The following is a 19,980-nucleotide window of genomic DNA, read 5'->3' as shown; positions in this document are numbered from 1 at the left end:
GTTTGATAGCGACGCAAAATCCAGCTTTTCTGGCGCCTTGAGTCCGCCAATTACGCTGTATTCGCCAATTACACAGAATACAGCGTAATCTAGGGTGAAAACCCTTTCCCCGCTATGTGGCACTCAGTACAATCAAAAACACGGAATGAAAGTCAGCGCCACACATTCTTGCTGCTTAGATAAGCGTATCATCCTTGGGCTGGATATCAAGGAATGAGGAAGACCACTTCGAAACTCAGAGTGTGGCAATAAGTTATGGGGTGGAAATAGAAAGGAGATGCTTATCTCAGGCAGATCTTGTCTGTTGGGACGGCATTGAAGGGGACTGAGGTGTCCTAGCATTGATACTATGGGACAAGGCTTGGAGATCCTGGATGGACCAAGCCTTGACTTCGTGACAGTAAAGAGAAGTCGGATCGAGCACCTGGGGCGTACTATGTCTTGGGATTCCGGAGCGATTGCACATGTTGGCAAGATGTGAGAGCTGTTCGAGAAGCTGCGGGTGCATAGTGTTGAAGCCTGGTGAAGATTCTGGGATTTTCGTTTGTCTGACGGCGAGAGAGGTGTGTGTGAGCGAGTATTAGTCCCTGTTGCGTCCGAGGGTGGTGGAAAGGAGCTGGAGCACGAGCGACTGAGAATACGTTGATATCCCCACGAGCGTCTAGATACGTAGCACGTGACTAAAACTTTATGCGATCGAAGTGTCCGATTGACTGCCAAGCTGAAATAATTCATTGCAAACCGATAGATAACATGACAGCTCCATGTTTCCTCTTCGCTCGCAGGTTCCGTATACAATACCCAAGAAGCTGAGCAAGCGAAGCCAGGGAAGTGCCCTACGGTATGGATGGTCTCGCTTCGCTTTAGGTACGCAGCGCGCTAGCACGTGGATTTCAGGGCGGTCAAGTAACCAAACTCACGGCGGCAGAATACCTGCATCGAAAATAAATTTCCTACCTCGGGCATCCGAGTCCAAACACAACAGCGTCACCATGGATATCCTCAAGCTCCTGTCGCGATCAACGAAAAAACCCAACAAAGCCGGGCAAGGGACCAACGCAGCTGCAAAGCTCCCGTCCGCGGGAACCAATGCGAACCCGCAATTATACCACGATGCGATCCCCGATCCTCGAGGGAAGAAGAGGAAGCGCGGGGGCGAGGAGATAGAAGAGACGCCCGATGAAGAAGACGACGATGTAAATTTCTTTGCCCCGAAGAGCGCTGCTCCCAAACCGAAGAAAGTTGCGAAGACGGAAGATGCGAAGTTGGAAGCCAGATTGCTGGACCAGGACGAGTGCCGACGAATTTTGAAATCGCATCGACTGAAGCTCACGATCTTGCCGTCCGGCAAGAAGGACGAGAAGAAGGTCAAGAAATCGAAGAAGGCAAAAGTCAGCAAGAAAGTCAAGGAAGATTACAAGCAGGTGTATCCGCAACCGCTGGTAGCGTTCGCGGATTTGAAGAGCACTTATGGGATCTCGGGGCGCATGGCGGAGAATTTGGTGCAGCAGGGATACAAAATTCCGACGGAGGTGCAAATGGCGAGCTTGCCAATTTTGTTGCGCCCGGAGGTTGCGTTGGGGGACAGTGAATTGGAGCAGATGGGAGCTGAGGTGGATTTACTGGCTGTGGCGCCCACGGGCAGCGGCAAGACACTGGCATTTTTGATCCCGATTGTGGATCGCATCATACAACGTAGGAGGGGTCAAAAAGAGGAGGACAAGGCGACTCATGGGCTGGATGCTATAGTGGTGGCGCCCACGAAGGAGTTGGCAAGCCAGATTGTGAATGAGGCGAAGAAGCTGAGTCTGGGGACTGGCGTTAAGGTTGTGGGTATGAAGAAGGGCATGAGGATCGTAGAAGGCGGTGGTGCTCAGGAACATGGTAATGAAAGCTCGAGCGACGAGGACGACGTAGAGGAGATGGATGGGAAGAAGACATCACAACCCATCGTAAAAGGCGATATGCTGATCACAACTCCCGGTCTCATCCTCCGCGCCCTCTCCACCTCCGAACCAGGAAGAAACCATTCCTTACCGTCAGTACGAGCCCTCGTCCTCGACGAAGCAGACGTCCTGCTTGACCCCCTCTTCCGTGATCAAACTCTCGGCATCTGGTCATCATGTACAAATCCCTCGCTACGGGTAACGCTCTGGTCAGCAACCATGGGCTCCAACATCGAAGCCCTGGCCTCCTCCACTATCCTCTCCCGCCGCTCCTCTCTCTCTCTCCCAAACACGCCTATAATTCGCCTGGTAGTCGGCCTCAAAGATTCTGCCATCCCCAACATCACACACCGTCTCGTCTACGCCGCTACCGAGCCCGGAAAACTGCTCGCCCTCCGCCAGCTGCTCCACCCCACAGCGGGATCTGACCCAAAAGCCATATCCCTCAGACCGCCATTCCTGGTATTCACGCAAACCATCCCCCGAGCCGTGGCATTGCACGCCGAACTTCTCTACGACATCCCCTCGGAAGCCGGTGGCTCCTCCCGCATCGCCGTTCTGCACTCGGACCTCTCGGATTCCGCCCGCTCAGCTGTCATGTCGCGTTTCCGCACTGGCGAGATCTGGATCCTGATCACCACCGACATACTCTCCCGCGGCGTGGACTTCCGCGGCATCAACGGCGTGGTGAACTACGACGTCCCCAACTCAGGGGCGAGCTACATTCACCGCGTTGGGAGGACTGGACGGGGTGGCAGGGATGGCGGTGTTGCCGTGACGTTCTATACGAAGGAAGATATTCCGTTTGTGAAGAATGTGGCGAATATCATCGCAGCGAGCGAGAAGCAGGCTGGCAAGGAGCCGAGCGAAGCGGGGATGCAAAAGTGGCTACTGGACGTGCTGCCGACGCCGAGAAAGGAGGAGAAGAAGAGGTTGAAGGCTCATGGGGTGGAGGCGAGACGTGGGGGCTTGGGAGGGAAGAAGGACGAGAAGGGAAACGGCAAGGGCAAGAAAGGCGGCAAAATTCTGATCAGTACCAAGAGTGGTTATGAGCGGAAGTTGGAGCATAATCGGAAAGGTGCCATTGCCGGAAGTCGGCGCAGGGCGAAGGCTGAAGCTGGGAATCCGGTCGAGGAGGCATCGGTAGATGCGGCTGATGGCGAATGGGGTGGTATCGCGGAGTGAGTGAGGGAATGAGTGAGTCGGTAAATGCTTGGAGAAAACCACAGGAAACACTCAAAGGAGCAAATAAATCGGGAATGGCATCGCCGCGACGAAATTGCTTCTGTCTACAGCAATTGATTGCAATTCATTATATCTCACATTAATTCTCCAATCTGTCAAGGGCCGGCGTTTGTCCTCGGTGTCTTGAACGAATAGCAACCGAGTATTCGTTACGTACGATCGTCTCCCGAATCCCGGTCAATCTATTTATCGCCCCATTGTGAGATGGCGCGCCTCCACCTTGAGAGTTTCGGATCTCCTACCAAGCTCTCTATGTTTACTTCTTCGAAAGCTTCTCATCTCGCTTGGAAACCTACCAGTTAGCGCCAGTGCATCGGCCGACATGCGTTGGACCTGGATATCTCTCATCTATCATCTCGCATCTCTCATATGGACATGTTTCACAACCTCCAAATCAGCTTGCACGATCCCATCTCGGCCGTCCGCTGTCTCTAGCCAGGTTATTAATCGAACGGTGTTCATCTAAACGTTCTTGGCCGCGCTCACTCCACCACGATGGCACTCTCCGGGTTGATATGCCCACAGGTCGTATATAAAGAAGAGCTTCTACCGATGATGATACTCTCCAGTCAAGTCTTTCCTATCCTCATCTTTTCCTCGCTTCACTCGCTTCATTCACTTCATACACTTCATACTTTCTTTAAATTCTGAGAATTTCCCCGTTTTTGTCATTCCTTCACCATGAAGTCTTTCGCTCCCGCCGCTGTTCTCCTGGCTTCTGCCCAAACCGTGCTTGGTCACGCGATTTGGCAACAACTCTGGGTCGACGATGTGGACCAGGTCAGCACGTGTGTGCGGATGCCTGGCAGCAACTCTCCCATTACCGATGTCACTTCTCCGGACATGGCGTGCAATGCCGGAACTGCTGGTGTAGCGGGCATGTGCGCCATTACGGGTATGTCAACTCAATCCTCTCCTCCTCTCCTCTCCTCTCTTCCTCCCCGTGTCGACTACATGGCAACCGAGTACCGTACTGATTTCGTCAAAAGCTGGCCAGAAGGTGACCGTGGAGATGCACCAGCACGCAAGCCGTGCATGCACTGAAGAGGCTATCGGCGGTGCCCACCGCGGTCCAACCATCGTCTACATGGCGGCTGTCACTGACGCCACGACGGCTGATCCTACAACTGCGAAGTGGTTCAAGGTCTTTGAAGAGGGCTACAATTCTGCCACCCAGGAGTGGGCCGACGCAAGTTTACCCTCACACGTTGTTTCTCTCGCCTGCCCCGACTGACCAGCTTGTTTGACAGATGACCCTCAACGCCAACTGCGGGAAGAAGGACTTTATCGTCCCCACCGACATCGCCCCCGGAGACTACCTGATCAGAGCCGAGCAGATCGCACTGCATGCAGCAGGTAGTTCGGACGGTGCCCAGTTCTACATGTCGTGCTACCAAGTCAATGGTACGTAACATGACCGAGGAATCAGAGGATAGAGAACCACCCTCACTCTCCTCTCACTCTCCTCCCCATCCCTTCTCCTCGAACCCCCTCCCTCCTTAATAGACGTCTCAGTCGACTAACTCCCACCCCAGTCCAAGGAACTGGCACCGCCGCCCCCGACGGCGTTTCGTTCCCAGGCGCCTACGCTGCCACCGACGCCGGCATCCTGATCAACATCTACCAAACCCTCGACGACTACATCATCCCCGGTCCAGAGTTGTACGGCGGCGGCGCCGCTGGTGGTGCGCCGGCCGGGAACGGCACCAAGACTGAGACTACCCCCGTCGATTCGACTCCCGCTGAACCCGCTGAACCCGTCGCCACTCCCCCAACCACTGTTGTCGATTCGACTCCCGCTAAAACCGCTGAATCCGCTGAACCCGTCGCTACTTACCCAACCACTGTTCCCGACGAGGTCCCATCGGCTCCTGCTTCTTCGACCACTGAGCCGCCCTCTTCCCCCGTCGAGACCCCGGCGCAGGTGCCGGCTGGGGGGGAGGAGGAGAAGGATGAGGAGAAGGATGAGGAGGAGGAGGAGGAGACCTGCGATTGAGTGAGTCTGACCGACCGATAGGGCTGGGAGTAAGCGGTGACGGGATAAAATGAGAGGAGAGGAGAATGAAGCGAAGAGTGGCTGGATACACCAAAGAGATAGATAGATTCTACGGCGGGATTCACGGAAGGTGGATACCTTTGTATTTATAATTTCTTTTTGTCTCAGTATAAATATAATTTTTGTTTGTCTTTGCCTCCTTCCTTTTTTTTTTTCAAGCGCTGTCGTGCAGGTGTTTATTGTTTTTCATCTATCGATCTGCATATCTGCCAAGATCAATTAACTACAGGTTTCACGATTTCAAGACACTATACCATATCGCACCATACCATACGATCTAATTATCTACCCCTCCTTATCGAATCACGAAAATCATCCCGCCATTCATCTTTTCTTCTTCATTCTCCACAATCTCGCATATCTTTTCTCCTTCTTCTTTTTTCGTCTTCTTTTTTTTTTATTTTCTTTTTCTTCTTCTTTTTCTTTTCGATTAAATCTATCTATCCACCACTTCTTCTCTCATCTCGCAGCTTATCCACCCATCCATCCATCCACCCATCCTCATAAGGGACAGGGGGCTACGATTCTTCACTTACACGAGGTGCCCCTTAGCGGCAAAAACAGTCTAAAAAGCCGAAACCAAATCAAGGTAGCTTTTCGAAAAGCTTTTCCCTCTACCGGCGAATCTGAACGAGCCTTCTCCTTTTACCTCAATTACTACGCTGATTACGATTTATACTTGACAAGCATACCGATTGAGAATATTAAAAGGATTTGCGATAGAAGGGGATCGGGATAAGAAAGATAGGAAAGGGTTCCAAGGCGATTTACGATATGGCGCTTTCGGAAAAGCTGGTTAGCTTACCTCGGTTCGACTTTAAATTATCTCGATAATCGATACCGGTATCCGTTACTTACGTTATAACTTGCTCAACAGCAGCTGCGCTACCTGTACCAACTTGAAATGCTCTCAAAAGATATAAAACTCATGCAATACCGCGAGATTAAAAGACTCAAAGCTATCCCAAAAAGATCTTTTCCTTGACGTAATTTTGACTCTCGGTTAGATGATACTTTGTAGGTATATGATCCTCGACTTGGCACGTCGCCGTACTTTATAAGAGGTCCCAAGGCGGTAGGCAAAGCTTGCCTGCTTGCCTGCCACCTTATCCGCTCGACGTTAATAAATACCTTTAATGGGAATGCAGGAGCTTTGAAACGGTCAGCTGATCGTCTGACAACCATCTCTTTTCAGGACGATTTTGATAGGTTGGCATGGCTGGTAGATTACCCTAGGCCGATACTTAAGATTGAATAGAATTTGAAAACAAACGATTTCAACTATTTAAATCGTAGCTGAAAATAGAACTATTTTAATCGATTAAATCGTCTTTTACAAATGCTCGTCGTTTCGTATAAAAACCGTTTTGGGACCGTTTTCGAGCGTTTTAAACCCATTTTAAGACCGTCTTACGATCGTCCTAAGGCCGTCTTTCTTCCAACTTTAAATTGTCTCGGAGAACGTAAATTAGTAAGCAAATAATCTTTTTTTTTCTTTTTTACTACTTGCTACTTCGTTTATCTTCTACTAGTCCACCCCCTTACCACACTACCCCTTTTATAAGCGAAGGAAGCGCACTAATGCGAGTGAACTTTTACTAAATCGATCGATTCCGATTATAAAAAAATTAAATGGTTGAAATGTAAGCCGGAGCAGCGATATCAAGAAATATATTAGCATCGAATCCATTAAATTATTATTCAAACGATTCAATTTAAGAAATGATTTTTATTTATAATTATATCTTTTTTAAGAATAATTATCGAATTATTTCAATTTTTTTTAAAAAAAAACGAGCTTATTAGTAAACCTGTTTTAAAAATATAAACGAGGATAGCTATAAGACGGCCATAAGACGATCCTAAGCTCAGGGACGATTAAAAAGGTGAATTATTCTTGATTTATAATTAGTATTGATTTTAAACGGTCCAATAACCGTCTTTTATAAAAGAAGGTCAGAGGACCGCTTAAATGACCCTCTACCTGCCTTTAAGGTATAAGAATGATGATAGGAATAATCTATCTACTTATCCATCTATCGTACATATACTTTATACTTTTCTTTCACTTACTCACTCTTTCTGCCTTGTTTTTCAATTCTCAAATCATCTGAAACTCTGTTTCAAGAAATATATTATTTTACTGCATTTTATTTCAACCCCATATTTTTCTCAACTTTCTTTCTTTCTAGAATATGTTATTTTACGCAGGTACCGCGGATAAGTGATTCCCCACTACGGAAATTAGCTAAATCAAGCACCCCGTACCTTTTATATTATGGCGTTCTATATTTTACCTCATCTTACTCCAACCTCCTTTCTTTTTTCAACTCTTTTTCTTTTTAGAAATATTATTTTACGCAGGTACCGCGGATAAGTGATTCCCCACTACGGAAATTAGCTCAATCAAGAACCCCGCAACTTTTACATTATCGTGTTCAGCGATACGGAGCGGGGACCGAACGGAGTACGGAGTAAAGAAAGGTAGGTATTGCTCGATTAAGCTACTCTCCGTAGTTGGATCGGGATAGATAATATTACGGGTAAAGAAGAATAGTATTGTAGTACTACCTAATCGTACGCTTGATAGTATGAAAGAAGGACGAAGGTGTGAACAACTACAATACAGGTCCGAGAACATATATATGAGGGGCGGCTGCGGGAGCGGCCGCATCACAAGACCTCAGATGACAAAGCACAACCCGACCAACAAGGCAACCAGAACCGTAACAGGTACTTCACTGCTGTATCTCCGTGTTTATTTTTTCTTATTATTCTCTTTTTCTTTTCCTTCTTTTCATCTGCCATCTTTCCCCCTTTTTTTTTACCTCTCGTTTTATCATTAATTGATTTGATTTGATTATTTGATTTGATTAATGTTTTCTTCTCCCCTTTTCTTTTTTCTCACTTTTTTATTTTTATATCTGATAGTCGTACCTCTGGCCGGAGTACTAGTCAAAGGCAGGAATGCGGTTCAATTCTTTACTTAATTGAAAATTATATAAATACCGTCGACGAAGTTAATATACAGATATAATCGCGTTTTAAAATCCTATTAGCTTCTAAATTTTTTCTTAATGTAGGTCTATTATTAAAGAAGAATATTATATTTCAAGATTAGTTTTTCTATTAAAATTTTTAATAGATATATATTATAGAAGAAAAATCACGAAAAAGTTGACCGTATTAATAAAGAGTACTAGGAACCGCATTCCTGCCTGTGACTAGTACTCCGACCAGGGGTACGATTCTTGATCAATCTAATCTAATCTAATCAATCTTCTCCCTCCGTCATATTTCGGTTTATTTCATTTCATATGGTGTATGGTTTGATTTGATATGATACAGTATGATATATGGGTTGATATAAGGTTTGATATGACATGGTATGATATCATATCAAACTTAATAAAGGTCTTATACCATATATCTTACTATATATCATATCATATATCATATCATATCTTACACCATCTATCATACCATATAAACATCATACCATATAAACATTATACCGTATCCCGTACCCGTATCCGCATCTGCATCCATATCCCTAATCTGAATAGAAATTACATATATGAAAAAAAAAATTAAAAAAATCTATGAAACAGAAAACAATATATATATATATATATGTATATATATAAAGCAAAGACTTATATGAAAGAAAGGAAGGAAACAAAAGAAGAAGGAGAAGAAAAAGTACAAAGAATACACCAAAGATCCCTTATGCCTCGCCATCACCAAAGCACAAATAACTTCGCACGCCTCAGCACTCAAATCCGAATCCCGCTCTAAACTAACTAACCTTTCTTCTACGCACCTAAATTAAAAAACTCTTAATCCAGGCGTCCGTAGAAATAATCTCATATAAAGAATTCGTTTTTAAAGGTGAAGAACTATCTATAAGAAAGAAAGAAACCTATCCGTAAATAAAAATTCATTTATTATAAAATCGCTAAAAAAAAAAAAAAAAAAAAAAAAAACCAATTAGTTAATCGATGACAACTATTTTTTCTACAACCTACACGCACGCACACAATACGTACGCATACCTACAACCCACACTCCTCTCCCTCTTCCTCTTCTTCCCTTCTTCCCATCTACTACCTATCAAAAATCACAGCCATCCATCCCTTCCCACTATCCATCCCCACCACCAGCAAAGCAAGCAAGCAAGCAAGCAAAAAAAAAAAAAAAAAAAAAAGATAAAAGCTCTCACGACTAAAGAAACGTAAGTATCGCACCTAGCAGCCACCAATCTATACCCTTCGTGCTATGAAAGAAAGACGAGAAGCGGAAGTGGAACTACCTACTTACCGATACCGCAATACAGGGCCGAGACTACAGTAAGTAGGTAGGTACCTACTTAGTACTTATGCATGCACTGCGTGCATGCCCCTAGAGCGTAATGATATCATACAACCTACCTACCTAGCTAGCTACCTACCCAGCTAGCTACCTAACTAATCCTAAAGTACCGGTACAGCCAGCCAGCAGCCAATCGCTCGAACCATGCATGCCCAGACCTGCCAGGACCGCGACAGAAGGGTCGCTAGTTTTTCTTTTAGCACGTTTTGAATTCAAGCAATCTCTTTCCGCTTTCCTTTTTTTTCTTTCTTTTCTTCTTCTTTTTTTCTTCTTCACTCCCCCCCATTTTTTTCTTTTTTTTTTCTTCTCTTTCTCCCCCTGCTTTCTTTGGCTTTCATCTCATCTCAACCCGCCTAAAAAGGCGCTACAGTATCTATCTACAGTTCGCCCTCGCCCTCGCCCTGAAAGATCATCTCTATCCGATCGATATAAAAGAAGAAAAGGGGGGGCGGGGCTAGTACATCTACCGGTACACAGAACAGTAGATGAAGCCAGCGACCATACCATACCATACCAAAGTAAATAAATAAATAAATAAATAAATAAATAAATAAATAAATAAATAAATAAATAAATAAATAGATAGATAGATAAATGAGATGAATGAACAAAAGGGGGCTGATCGTACCGTATACGAAGGCCGCATGAAAAAGAAAAAGAAAAAGAAAAAAAAGATTTTTTTTTTAAAGCGCGCGAAGTACGAGTACGGTAGAGCGTCGTTCGGTCGTTCGGTTCGGGGTTCTGGGTGGTAAGCGAGTAAGGTAGGTACAATATGCGCATCTCGTGCTTTACCGGTACCGTACCTACTGTATATTCGAGACGGGAGACAGACAGACAGACAGACAGACAGACAGACAGACAGACAGACAGATAGACAGACAGACAGATAGACAGACAGACAGATAGACAGACAGACAGACAGATAGACAGACAGACAGACAGATAGACAGACAGAGACAGCTTTAGCGGAAGGAGAAGAAGAGTAGGGAGAGTAATGAGAAAAAAAAAGAGAAAAGGAAGAGAGAAAAAAAAGAGAGAAAAAAAATGAGAAAAAAAAAGTGAAAAAAAAGAGAGAAAAAAGAGAAAAAAAAAAGAAGCAGAGAAGAGAACAAAAAGAGAGAAAAAAAAAAAGGAGGGAGTAACACATGTAAGTAAATACTAACGCAGCCATATCCGTCCATCCATCCGTACCTGTAACTATACTTACTTACTTACTTACCCATCTATCTACCCATATCTATCCACCTACACACCTACTTACTACCAAGTACTACTAAGTACTACCATCCTTAAACATTCCCCCCTCACAGCAAGCACACTTACTCACCTCGCTTCCGTGCTCACCTAGGTACTCACTGACTGACCTACGTCCAAGCAAGCAGCAATCGAAAGCCATCCAAATAGTAGCAATCAGCATGAAGAAGAAAAAAGTATAATGATTTATTACAATATCTCCTTCTCTCTCTCGCACTTTCTCTCTCGCACTCTCTCTCCATCTTTCCTCTCACAAAACATACATACTGCCCCCAAGTGCCCGCGTCTCCAATTCTCAAATACCCCCCATTCCCTTTTCTCCCATTCCCCCAACGAGCGCACCATTCTACTGCCCCCTTCCACTATAGGTATATGTCCGCCCCCTTCTGCTCCCTCTAAAAAAATTCAAAAACAATTTCACAACTTCTTCTATCCACTCACTTCTCCCTCCCGTTTCTACCTGCCGCCCCATCTTTCTCTTCTTTACTGTCCCCGCCGCCCCTTTAGATGTGACGAACGCGGAAAGCCGACGATGAAGAAGAGAGAAAACAAAAATTGAGAGGGGAAAAACACCACCACCAACACCCGCCCAGCACCCAGGATGCACCTTCTCTCCCAAGGAAAGTAAAGCCAAGTAGAAACGAGGACAAAGGAAAGAGATAATCAAAGGAAAAGAAAGTTCTTGTATTCCATCGCCTCGCACAGCTCACATCCCATTCACCCGCCACCCTAGTAGCAGAATGAGATCATCAGCTAAGCGAGCAACGTTTTCGTGATCCCGGCCTAGCATGTATTCTCCGGTGGGTTTTTCGTCGATCCAACAGCCGCGCTCGCGGCATTCTCTTCAGCAAATTTTCCTTCACATCCTTTCAGGTATCAATATCCTTCGAGTACGCAACGCCACCGCTTCACTGGCCGCGATCCCTCCCCCGCCGCCGGAAGAAGTCCATCACCTTCCGCGCAGCACCGCTGCTCCCCGCGTGGTCCGAGTGCGTCGGCCCATACCCGTTGCCCTGCTCCTGCTCGTATGCATCCCCGAACCTGCGATTGTTCTTTTGAAGAACGCCTCTCGCAGCTCGGCCTTGCTGTCCTTGTGGGGGCGCTGGACCCTGGCGTCGCGCACCGTCGTCGTAGGAGTTGAAGCCGGGCGGGTACGCAGCACGTCTCGGCGCAGGTTCCGCAAGAGACGTTTCAGAATCAGTGTTGAGCGCTGAGTCGCCGTGACGGAATGGCAAGGGTGCGCTGAATTGAGGTCCACCAGGGCCGTGAGAGTTCCCGGCATCGCGTGATTTTGGAGGAGCCTGCGGGGGAGTGGCGGCGCTGGTCCGTCTGCGATCCTGCGGGTTGTCGCGGCTGCGATCGTAAGTACCGTCTGAGGTGTAGGGAGCAGCTGCGGCTATGGCACCACCCATGCTCTGGCTGGCGGTAGTTCGGGAGGTTTGGGGAGGGTCCACGGAGTTGCCATGGCTGTCCGGACGGTCATCGTATTGATCCTGAGGAGGCGCGCCGGGAGTGCCATATTCCTTTCCGATGCCAATCGCCTTCAGTGTGAAAGATGCCGGGAGAAGAGAGAATCGTCTCGGCTTCTCCTGGAGGTTGGTCTGGGAACCGCCAGTGATACTACCGCTTCTCTTCTTCCCAAAGCCGAAAGAGATCGAGCGGCGAGAATCCATGGACTGTCGAGACGGATCCTGTGGTCCTTGTCCAGACATGCTGACTGGAGGATACGACTTCTTCGGCTTTTCAGCCTTCTCCTGCAGTTCCGTACGCTTGCCGCCAAATATCGAGTTCGTTCTGCCGAAGATGCTGCCAATAGTGTTCGATCTCTTGTGTCCCTTGGAATCCTGCGAAGACGCGACCGATTCTTCCCGCAGGCCCGTCACCTTGGCGGCTTTCGCTGGAACCTGGTTAGCGTTTGGTCTGCCATAGTCCGCATCACCACCCTCCATCGCTGGCGTCGGGATGTCGTAGTGCTTGCTCTTCGGTTGAGGCTGTGACATACGTCCTTGAGCATTCGTTCCAGCAACAGCCGGAGCTGCTGGTTGGCTGTAGGATCCACGGTCTCGGAGAGCCAGAGATCCAGGTCTGCTGCCGGAGGACGTCATGGAGCCGCCGGTATTGGGTCTGGCAATGGACACGGGGGGAGGGGCATGAGCTGTCACGCAGTTAGCGTTGGAGGCGACTCGAGGGACACGTCGGTCTGGTCTCGACGGAGTAGGCATGCCTTGTTGACGAGAGGAGTTCGATCCTCGTCTTCCTTGGCTCGCGTGATGAGTCTCACGGCCCGAGGGATCTGGAGGCAGGGGCTTCTCGGAAGAAACCTGTCGTCTCGACTGTTGTATCGGTTGCACCTCCACAGGCCCTTGGCTCCCAGCACGGGCACGCGTTCTCGAGGCCACCGGCGCAGTCGCCGAGGCCGAGGCTGATGCAGACGTAGACGCCTCGCCGCGTTGAGTTTGGGACTTGGGAGCAACGTATTCAACCTGCACGGTTCTTCTCTTGTTGTCCTTCGTAACCTTGGGGTGGGCCTCCTGTTCTTCGGGGTCCACGTTGCCATGTTTCCTCGAAAGATCTCCCACCGCGGCGGGTGATTTCTGCTTGGATGGTTCTCTGACCGAGGCACTCCGGTTGAGCGAGGACAACTCTTGTTCGTCTGTGACGGTTGTGCTCCCAATCTGCTCGGTCGTCGTGGTGGTGCTGGTGATGAAGCCCACCACGTGCGAATACTCGCTCAGCCAGCTATGCCTCGCAACCTCGAACAGGTCCGCTCTCTTTCTCGGATCGGGCACAAGGATGCGGCGGAGAAGGTCTCGAGCGTGAGGGGTGACGTATTCAGGGAAGGTGAGAGGTGTTGAGACAATGTACTTGTAGAGGAGGTTGATGTTGTCGCCTTCCGGGTTGGCTGGGTCGTCGTCGAAAGGTAGGTAGCCGGCAAGCATCGCATACTACACGGCTCAGTCGTCATTCTCGGGACAGGGGAATCAAAACTTACCAAGATCACACCGCAACTCCAGACATCAACCTTCCGACCAGTGTACAGAGAATCACTGACGACAAGTTCTGGAGCCGCGTAGCACGGGCTTCCGCAGCTGGTCTGCATCAAATCACCTCTTCGGTGTCCACCAGGCAAGATCTTATCCAACTCCATCCGCTTGACAAATTCTCGGCTCGACAGGTTGTACTCAATCTCATCGCCCAATTCATCATCTGGGCTGAAGGTATTCGCGAAACCGAAGTCGGTGATGATGATGTTGCGATTCCTGTCGAGGAGTAGATTCTCCAGCTTGAGATCTCGGTGGACGATTCCCTTCTTGTGCAAGTACCCCACTCCAGAGACCAGTTGCGCAAACAGCCGGCGAGCAGCGTTGTCCTTGAGGTATCGGTGGTTCAGGATGTAGTCAAAGAGCTCGCCCCCATTCGCGTATTCCAGAATGATCCCAATCTGCTTCTCGGTCTCGACCATCTCGTGAAGTCGGACAATGTTAGGGTGGGAGATCTCCCTGAGGATGGCAATTTCTCTGTAGATCTTGGCCAATCGCGTAGGATTCGTACCGACACTGTCTCTGCGGATCAGTTTGACAGCAACCTGGAGCTGTTAGCAGGCCACAGATACCCACGGCGTCTCGAAGCATACCTCTACACCACCCGCTTGCTTCCACCCGATCTTGACCTTTCCAAACTCGCCCTCTCCCAAGGTATTGCCCAAGTAGTAGTCGCCAAATTTGCTGCTCTTCTCCCGTTTCCCAGCGTTCGCAGAATGGTCATGTCTGCTCCTACTCCCTCGAGCTGGTTCCTCCATGCCCTCACCTCCAACCAGACCCAGACCGCCCGGAGTCGATTGTGATTGTGACGCCGGGGAAGAGGGTATTGCCTCTGCCATGCGATCTCGTTCTCTGTCCAGGTCCACCTCGGGTTTGCTGACAATGACGCGATTCAACACCGCGCTAGCTTCCCTGGAGGGTGCACTGGGTGACTGCGCAGCGGCTCCCGACACGGCCTGTCGCTGAGCAGCTGAAGCTGACTGCGGAGCTCGCGGCTCTCTACTCCCACTCGATCTGTGTGAAGTTCCCTCCTGCGGCGATTGCTGGGCTTTGCGCCTAGCTCTGGCAGCAGCATTCGCAGCAGCTGTTGACGCCTCTTCACCATTGACCTGTGTGTTGCCATTACTCCGCTGCCGATCTCCCCGCTCCTGCCCGTCCCCTGTTGTCGATTGCCGGGAGGACTCGTATGCGGCCGTTCTCCTCGTGCGATCCGTGGTCGATGTGGCAGCAGCTGGGGCAGAAGCCCGGTTCGAAGAGGAGGTTCGAGCTGAGACTACCGGCGGCACGCCAGCGCGGAGATCGCCGGGGGCCATGGTTGGGTAAGTCGTGGCTTCGGGCGAAGAATGGTTATGTGAGGACGAGGCGCGGGAGCTGGTTGTTGGACCGGGAAGGTGGTTGTTTCCTGCAGGGGCGGTGTAATGCTGGGATTGTGTACCGTTCGCAGGCTGCCCATTGCCGCTTGGCCTCCTCGACGGCCTCCGTGTTGACGACGGGGACGCGCTTGCTGACGCTTGGCTGTAATAGACGTCTCGATCTCGAGATTGGGAGGAGCCGGCGGTATAGGGTCTGCCAGAGGAGGTTCCTGTGACCGGTGAGTGCGATCCGATTGAGGTAGGCTGGTGCGATGCAGCTTGCAGAGCGGCCGAAGACATTTCGCGTCTCTGTCGTCAACGCACCAGATCGACGTGATCGAAGTCGAAGTCGAAGTCGAAGTCGAGGTCGAGGTCGAGGTCGGGGTCGAGGTCGAGGTCGTGATGGTGATGATGTTGCCCGTCTTGTCCCTGATCTCCTATTCCCGTCTCTAATTTCTTCCTGCCTGCGGGCGACCTCTGGGTTTCTGCGAGGCCAATCCGGCTGTTTGTGATAGCGAGTGTGTCGCCTCTATCGCCAATGCGGAGGGCCAGCTATCATGGTGCAGTGCAGTGCAGTCCGATGCAGTGCGGTCGGTGGAAGTGCTGCAGATTGGGGGGTCATTCACTAGACGACGAAGCCGTGATGCGTCGCGGGTTCGCGGGTTCGCGGGTTTTTCGAAGAGGTCGGGGTCGGAGTCGGGGTCGGGGTCGGGGTCGGGGTCGGGATTGCGGGTTTGTTGATACTGTCGTCGTCCCAAAAAAAACAAAGCACCAAATACGCGGTGAAGGGCCGTTGCGCTTGGCTCCGTCCAGGCCCAGACTAATGCAGGCAGGTTCTGCGTAACTTCTGGCACTGACGTTTGACTCGAATGCCGCGCTGCGAGAGGGAGCGGGAGAGGGAGAGGGAGAGGGCGCGGGATATGTTGGCGCTGTCTGCAATGGATGAAGCGATGCTGTGGCTGCTGATAAGTATTTCAGAGGCGGGCTCGGAAAGAGGATGGCAGATGGCAGATGGCAGATGGACGATGGACGATGGACGATGGCGGCAGCGAGGTCGCGGCGGTGGTGGTGGGAGGGGGTTCGAGGTCGAGGGCGATTTGAGTTGGATTGTTGGGAAGAGTTGGGGAAGAGGTCCAGTTCCAGTTCCAGTTCCAGTTCCAATTCCAGTCCAATCCGGTGGAAAGTAGTGCCCGTCCGCTCGAGTTCGCGTCGGGAGCAACTACAGTGAGAGGATCTAGGATGGCCGACAGGGAGGGACTTTTTTTTTAGGCTTTGATTTGCCTTACGCTGCTTTGGCTCTGCTTGCCCTTTGCCCTTGGCCCTGTGCTGTTGGCAAATTAATTTGCTATCCTCTTAGCGACGTTTGGGATTGAAGATCAGGGGGGACGTGGTGGTGGGTCGGGTGGTGGCGGTGGTGGTGGTGGTGGTGGTGGTAGTGGTGGTGACCGTGGAGTTTGGGGGAGTTGGGGTTGAGATTAACAACAACCAAACGAGCGCGATCCCAAGAGTCGGTTGGTGGCCTGGCCTGGCCTCTCCTCTCCTCTGCTCTCCTATCCTATTCGCTTCTTCTTCTTCTCCTTCTCCTTCTCCTTCTTCTTCTTCCTCCGTCGAATCCGTCCAAGATCGAGTCCAATTGGCGTCCAGCTCGAGTTCCAGGACTATCGCGTCTCCAGAAAAGATAATCTTTGTCCAGTATCGACGGTATTTCCCAATCCGGCAATTCCAGAGACCCCGGGGGATCCGATGCGGTCCAATATAATAATATATACGAAGATATCTATCTCTATATATATATATGTGTGTATATATAAATAGATCCAAACCAAGCGAGGGTGGGCAATCTCACCGATTGCCAAAAGCAACAACAACAGCCACAACCGCGGACAGGCAGCGTTGAAGAGGGCGAGGAAGAGGGCGAGGAAGAGGAAGAGGAAGAGGAAGAGGAAGAGGAAGAGGAAGAGGAAGAGGAAGAGGAAGAGAAAGAGAAAGAAGCATTAGAAGATGACATTTCTCTCCCTCTCGTCTTCCTTTTCTCCCCCTCGCCCTCCCCTTTCCCCATCACAATCAGCGTCAAAAAAGGGGGCTTGACGCAGTCCCCGATCCCTAATCCCTCCCCCCCATATCCCCAAATCACCCATCCGCCCAGCTCTCCCCTCCCACCCAGCGAGCGGCATTAACATCGACTGCCACGCCCAACCCGGTACGGGAGCATTGCGAGATCGGTAGGTAATCTTGACCTCTCGACTCCATCCCAGATGTAATGACGCGCTTGAACGGCATGAACGGCTATTGTTGATATACTTCGTATTATGTATGATATGATCCACCCCATCCCATCCCATCCCATCCCATCCCATCCACGCCCGGCGCATTGACGTTGCCGCTGGCGCAGGGATGAATGAATCTGATGAAACGAGAGTATGGCTTATCATGCCATAATTATGTCATGTCCGGGTCAGGTAGAAAGATGTATTTTATATATACATACATGTATATATTTATATATATGCGTATGTGAGTGTGAGTGTGTGTAGAAATTAACCTGCTTCAGTACCAAGATTGACTGACACTCGGGGTGGCGTAGTAGATAGATAGATATCTCTTGGATGTTACAAGCTCTGGAGAGGAATGAATGAATCGACGACTCTCGTGTACCCGTCTACCTAATTACTCATGCATCGGTACCCGTTTATTATGACTTCATCCCATCTCTCATCCCATCTTGCATCTCGTCTTGCATCTCATCTATAGATGTAGATCGACGGCGTACATGCATGTTGACTCGGACCATCTCTTCCTCCAAGCGACATGCATACGCGGCGGAAAAGAAGGAATGGGTGGTTATTTCCTATACACTCACGACCGGGTATCTACATCCCCCATTCCATTTCTTTACATCACACGATATTCATCATATTCACTACACCGACCTACCTACAACTTCACCGAAACATCACACGCGTCCAAGCCGACCGCGACGCCCGTCAGCGCAGCCGCGTACACAACCAGAATCCCCATCGCCTGCAGCCGATCCACGTCCAGCGTCGGGACCGTCAGGTTCACCAGCCCCGTCCCGAGATTCGCGAGCAGGAAGATAGCGAGACCGTTCCGATTAAATGCTTCGAGCACCCGACTCGTGCTCGCGCGGTACGTGTCCTCCTCCGCTTGCCTTTCCCTGCCCTTGCCAATCTCGTGCGCTTGCGGGAAGAACACGCTCTCGATGACGCAGAAGACGGTGAGTTGCGTGCTATTGAATGCCGCGATCCAGAGGACGTACGGCAGGTTCGCGAGCCGCCGGGACACACTGAGGGAGAGGCCATACGAGTAAGACGAGGTGAGGTTGAACAAGACAATCCAGCCCAGACTCCACGCCGCCATCTTCACCACCAGCGCCTTGCGGATCTCTCTCCCGCTCATACTACCACTACCACGGCTACTGCTACTGCTACTATCGCCCGACACGCGGGGAAGCACCAGAAGCCCGAGTTCCTGCCCAGCGAGAAAGATGGCCAAGTACCCAAAGAAACTGAAGATGCCCTCGCGATTCTTCTCGAACAGGTTCGTCCTCGGCCCAGTCAACACAAACGCCTTCAAACTCGTGAATTCCAGCGCAGCTTGATAGGCCGCGCCCAGCAAGATCGCCAATCCCGCATACGACGGCACGAACTCAAACGCCGTCTGGAACAGCGCCACGAACGGCGGTAGGAACCCCAGCGTAAAGAAGAAATTCCAGTGGACCCCGTACTCAGTGACATGTTCCGCGTAGTCCAGCCCTTTGACCGTATACAGCCTGACGAAGCCCAAGACGAGCAGCGGCAGCGAGTGGCGCAGCGATTTGTACAGGCGCGTGGTGAGCGGTGCGGTCCTGGCGCCTGCGAAGCGGGCCTTGAGAATCGGGCGCGCAGCGACGATGCCGGCGGAATAGACAAAGGAGCCGACGCCCACGTCCATGAGGGACGTGCCCCAGTTCTCGACCTTGGCGAACCGCCGGGGGAAGATGCGGAAGTCGACGGCGAGTATGGCGAGGCAGGTCACGACAATCATGGAGCCACGGTAGGTGGTCAGGAAGGGCTTCTTCGGGAGCGGGTTGAGAGAAGGTCCTCGGTCATTGGCTTGGAGTTGTCCATTGTAGGTGGAGGGTTTTGGTTGTGATTGGGGGGGGTTCTTGGGCTTCTTGAGATGTTTACCTTTAGGCGAGGGCTGGAATGCGAAATATAGAGCGGGCGCGGGGACGAGTAGGAGGCCGATGAGGACGAGGGGCATGGAGGAGTAGACGGTAAGTGCGGAAAGTATGGCGCACACGTTGAGGAGGAAGTCGATGATGCCGGCAATCGGGGTGTAGGGCTTGAAGAAGGATTGGCGGGCTTGCAGGACGGACCAGAGGACAACTGCTGCCTTTGATTGACGGATAATATAGTATCAGCAGGAGTTTGAGTACCTACACATCGAATGGAGACCAAAGTAAATAAGAGAGAGTAGCAGCAGAGACACGAACAGGGGCAACTGCCGTCACATAGTTGATCTCACTGATCTCTCCACCGGTCAGATTTGATACAAAATCCTCCTTCAGAGCTTTATAGCTCGCGGCCATAGCTTGCTGCGCGGCTCTCGACATGGTGTCTTGTGTAAAAGGAGTGTGGTGGTGTGGTGCAGAATGATGTGAAAGATGCCAGACTTCGCGAAAAGTCGTTGGAGGACGCGACACGGAACGGAAA

General features: G+C 50.3%; 4 protein-coding genes across 4 annotated transcripts; 2 read left to right on the top strand and 2 right to left on the bottom strand.

Annotated features, from left to right (window-relative positions):
* Positions 1-992: 992 nt before the first annotated feature.
* Positions 993-3,131, top strand: L3040_007353 (uncharacterized protein; the record flags this gene model as incomplete). Its single annotated transcript, XM_007294803.1, has 1 exon — positions 993-3,131. The coding sequence occupies one exon, from the start codon at positions 993-995 to the stop codon at positions 3,129-3,131; it is 2,139 nt and encodes a 712-aa protein (XP_007294865.1).
* A 741-nt stretch (positions 3,132-3,872) lies between these two features.
* On the top strand, positions 3,873-5,187 carry L3040_007352 (uncharacterized protein; the record flags this gene model as incomplete). The annotated part of the gene is made up of 4 exons (XM_066154821.1): positions 3,873-4,086; positions 4,181-4,380; positions 4,442-4,595; positions 4,727-5,187. 4 exons carry the CDS (start codon positions 3,873-3,875, stop codon positions 5,185-5,187), a joined length of 1,029 nt encoding a protein of 342 aa, XP_066010714.1.
* Positions 5,188-11,780: 6,593 nt separating this feature from the next.
* Positions 11,781-15,565, bottom strand: L3040_007351 (uncharacterized protein; the record flags this gene model as incomplete). Its single annotated transcript, XM_066154820.1, has 4 exons — positions 11,781-13,027; positions 13,097-13,817; positions 13,865-14,458; positions 14,507-15,565. 4 exons carry the CDS (start codon positions 15,563-15,565, stop codon positions 11,781-11,783), a joined length of 3,621 nt encoding a protein of 1,206 aa, XP_066010713.1.
* A 2,634-nt stretch (positions 15,566-18,199) lies between these two features.
* On the bottom strand, positions 18,200-19,880 carry L3040_007350 (uncharacterized protein; the record flags this gene model as incomplete). Its single annotated transcript, XM_066154819.1, has 2 exons — positions 18,200-19,660; positions 19,761-19,880. The coding sequence occupies 2 exons, from the start codon at positions 19,878-19,880 to the stop codon at positions 18,200-18,202; spliced, it is 1,581 nt and encodes a 526-aa protein (XP_066010712.1).
* Positions 19,881-19,980: the final 100 nt, after the last annotated feature.

Source organism: Drepanopeziza brunnea, assembly GCF_022702325.1.
Source record: "Drepanopeziza brunnea f. sp. 'multigermtubi' strain 214-2 chromosome Unknown ctg13, whole genome shotgun sequence".
Taxonomy (NCBI): Eukaryota; Fungi; Ascomycota; class Leotiomycetes; order Helotiales; family Drepanopezizaceae; genus Drepanopeziza; species Drepanopeziza brunnea.
The sequence above is the reverse complement of the archived record's forward strand: the minus strand, read 5'-3'. Positions and strand labels throughout refer to the sequence as shown.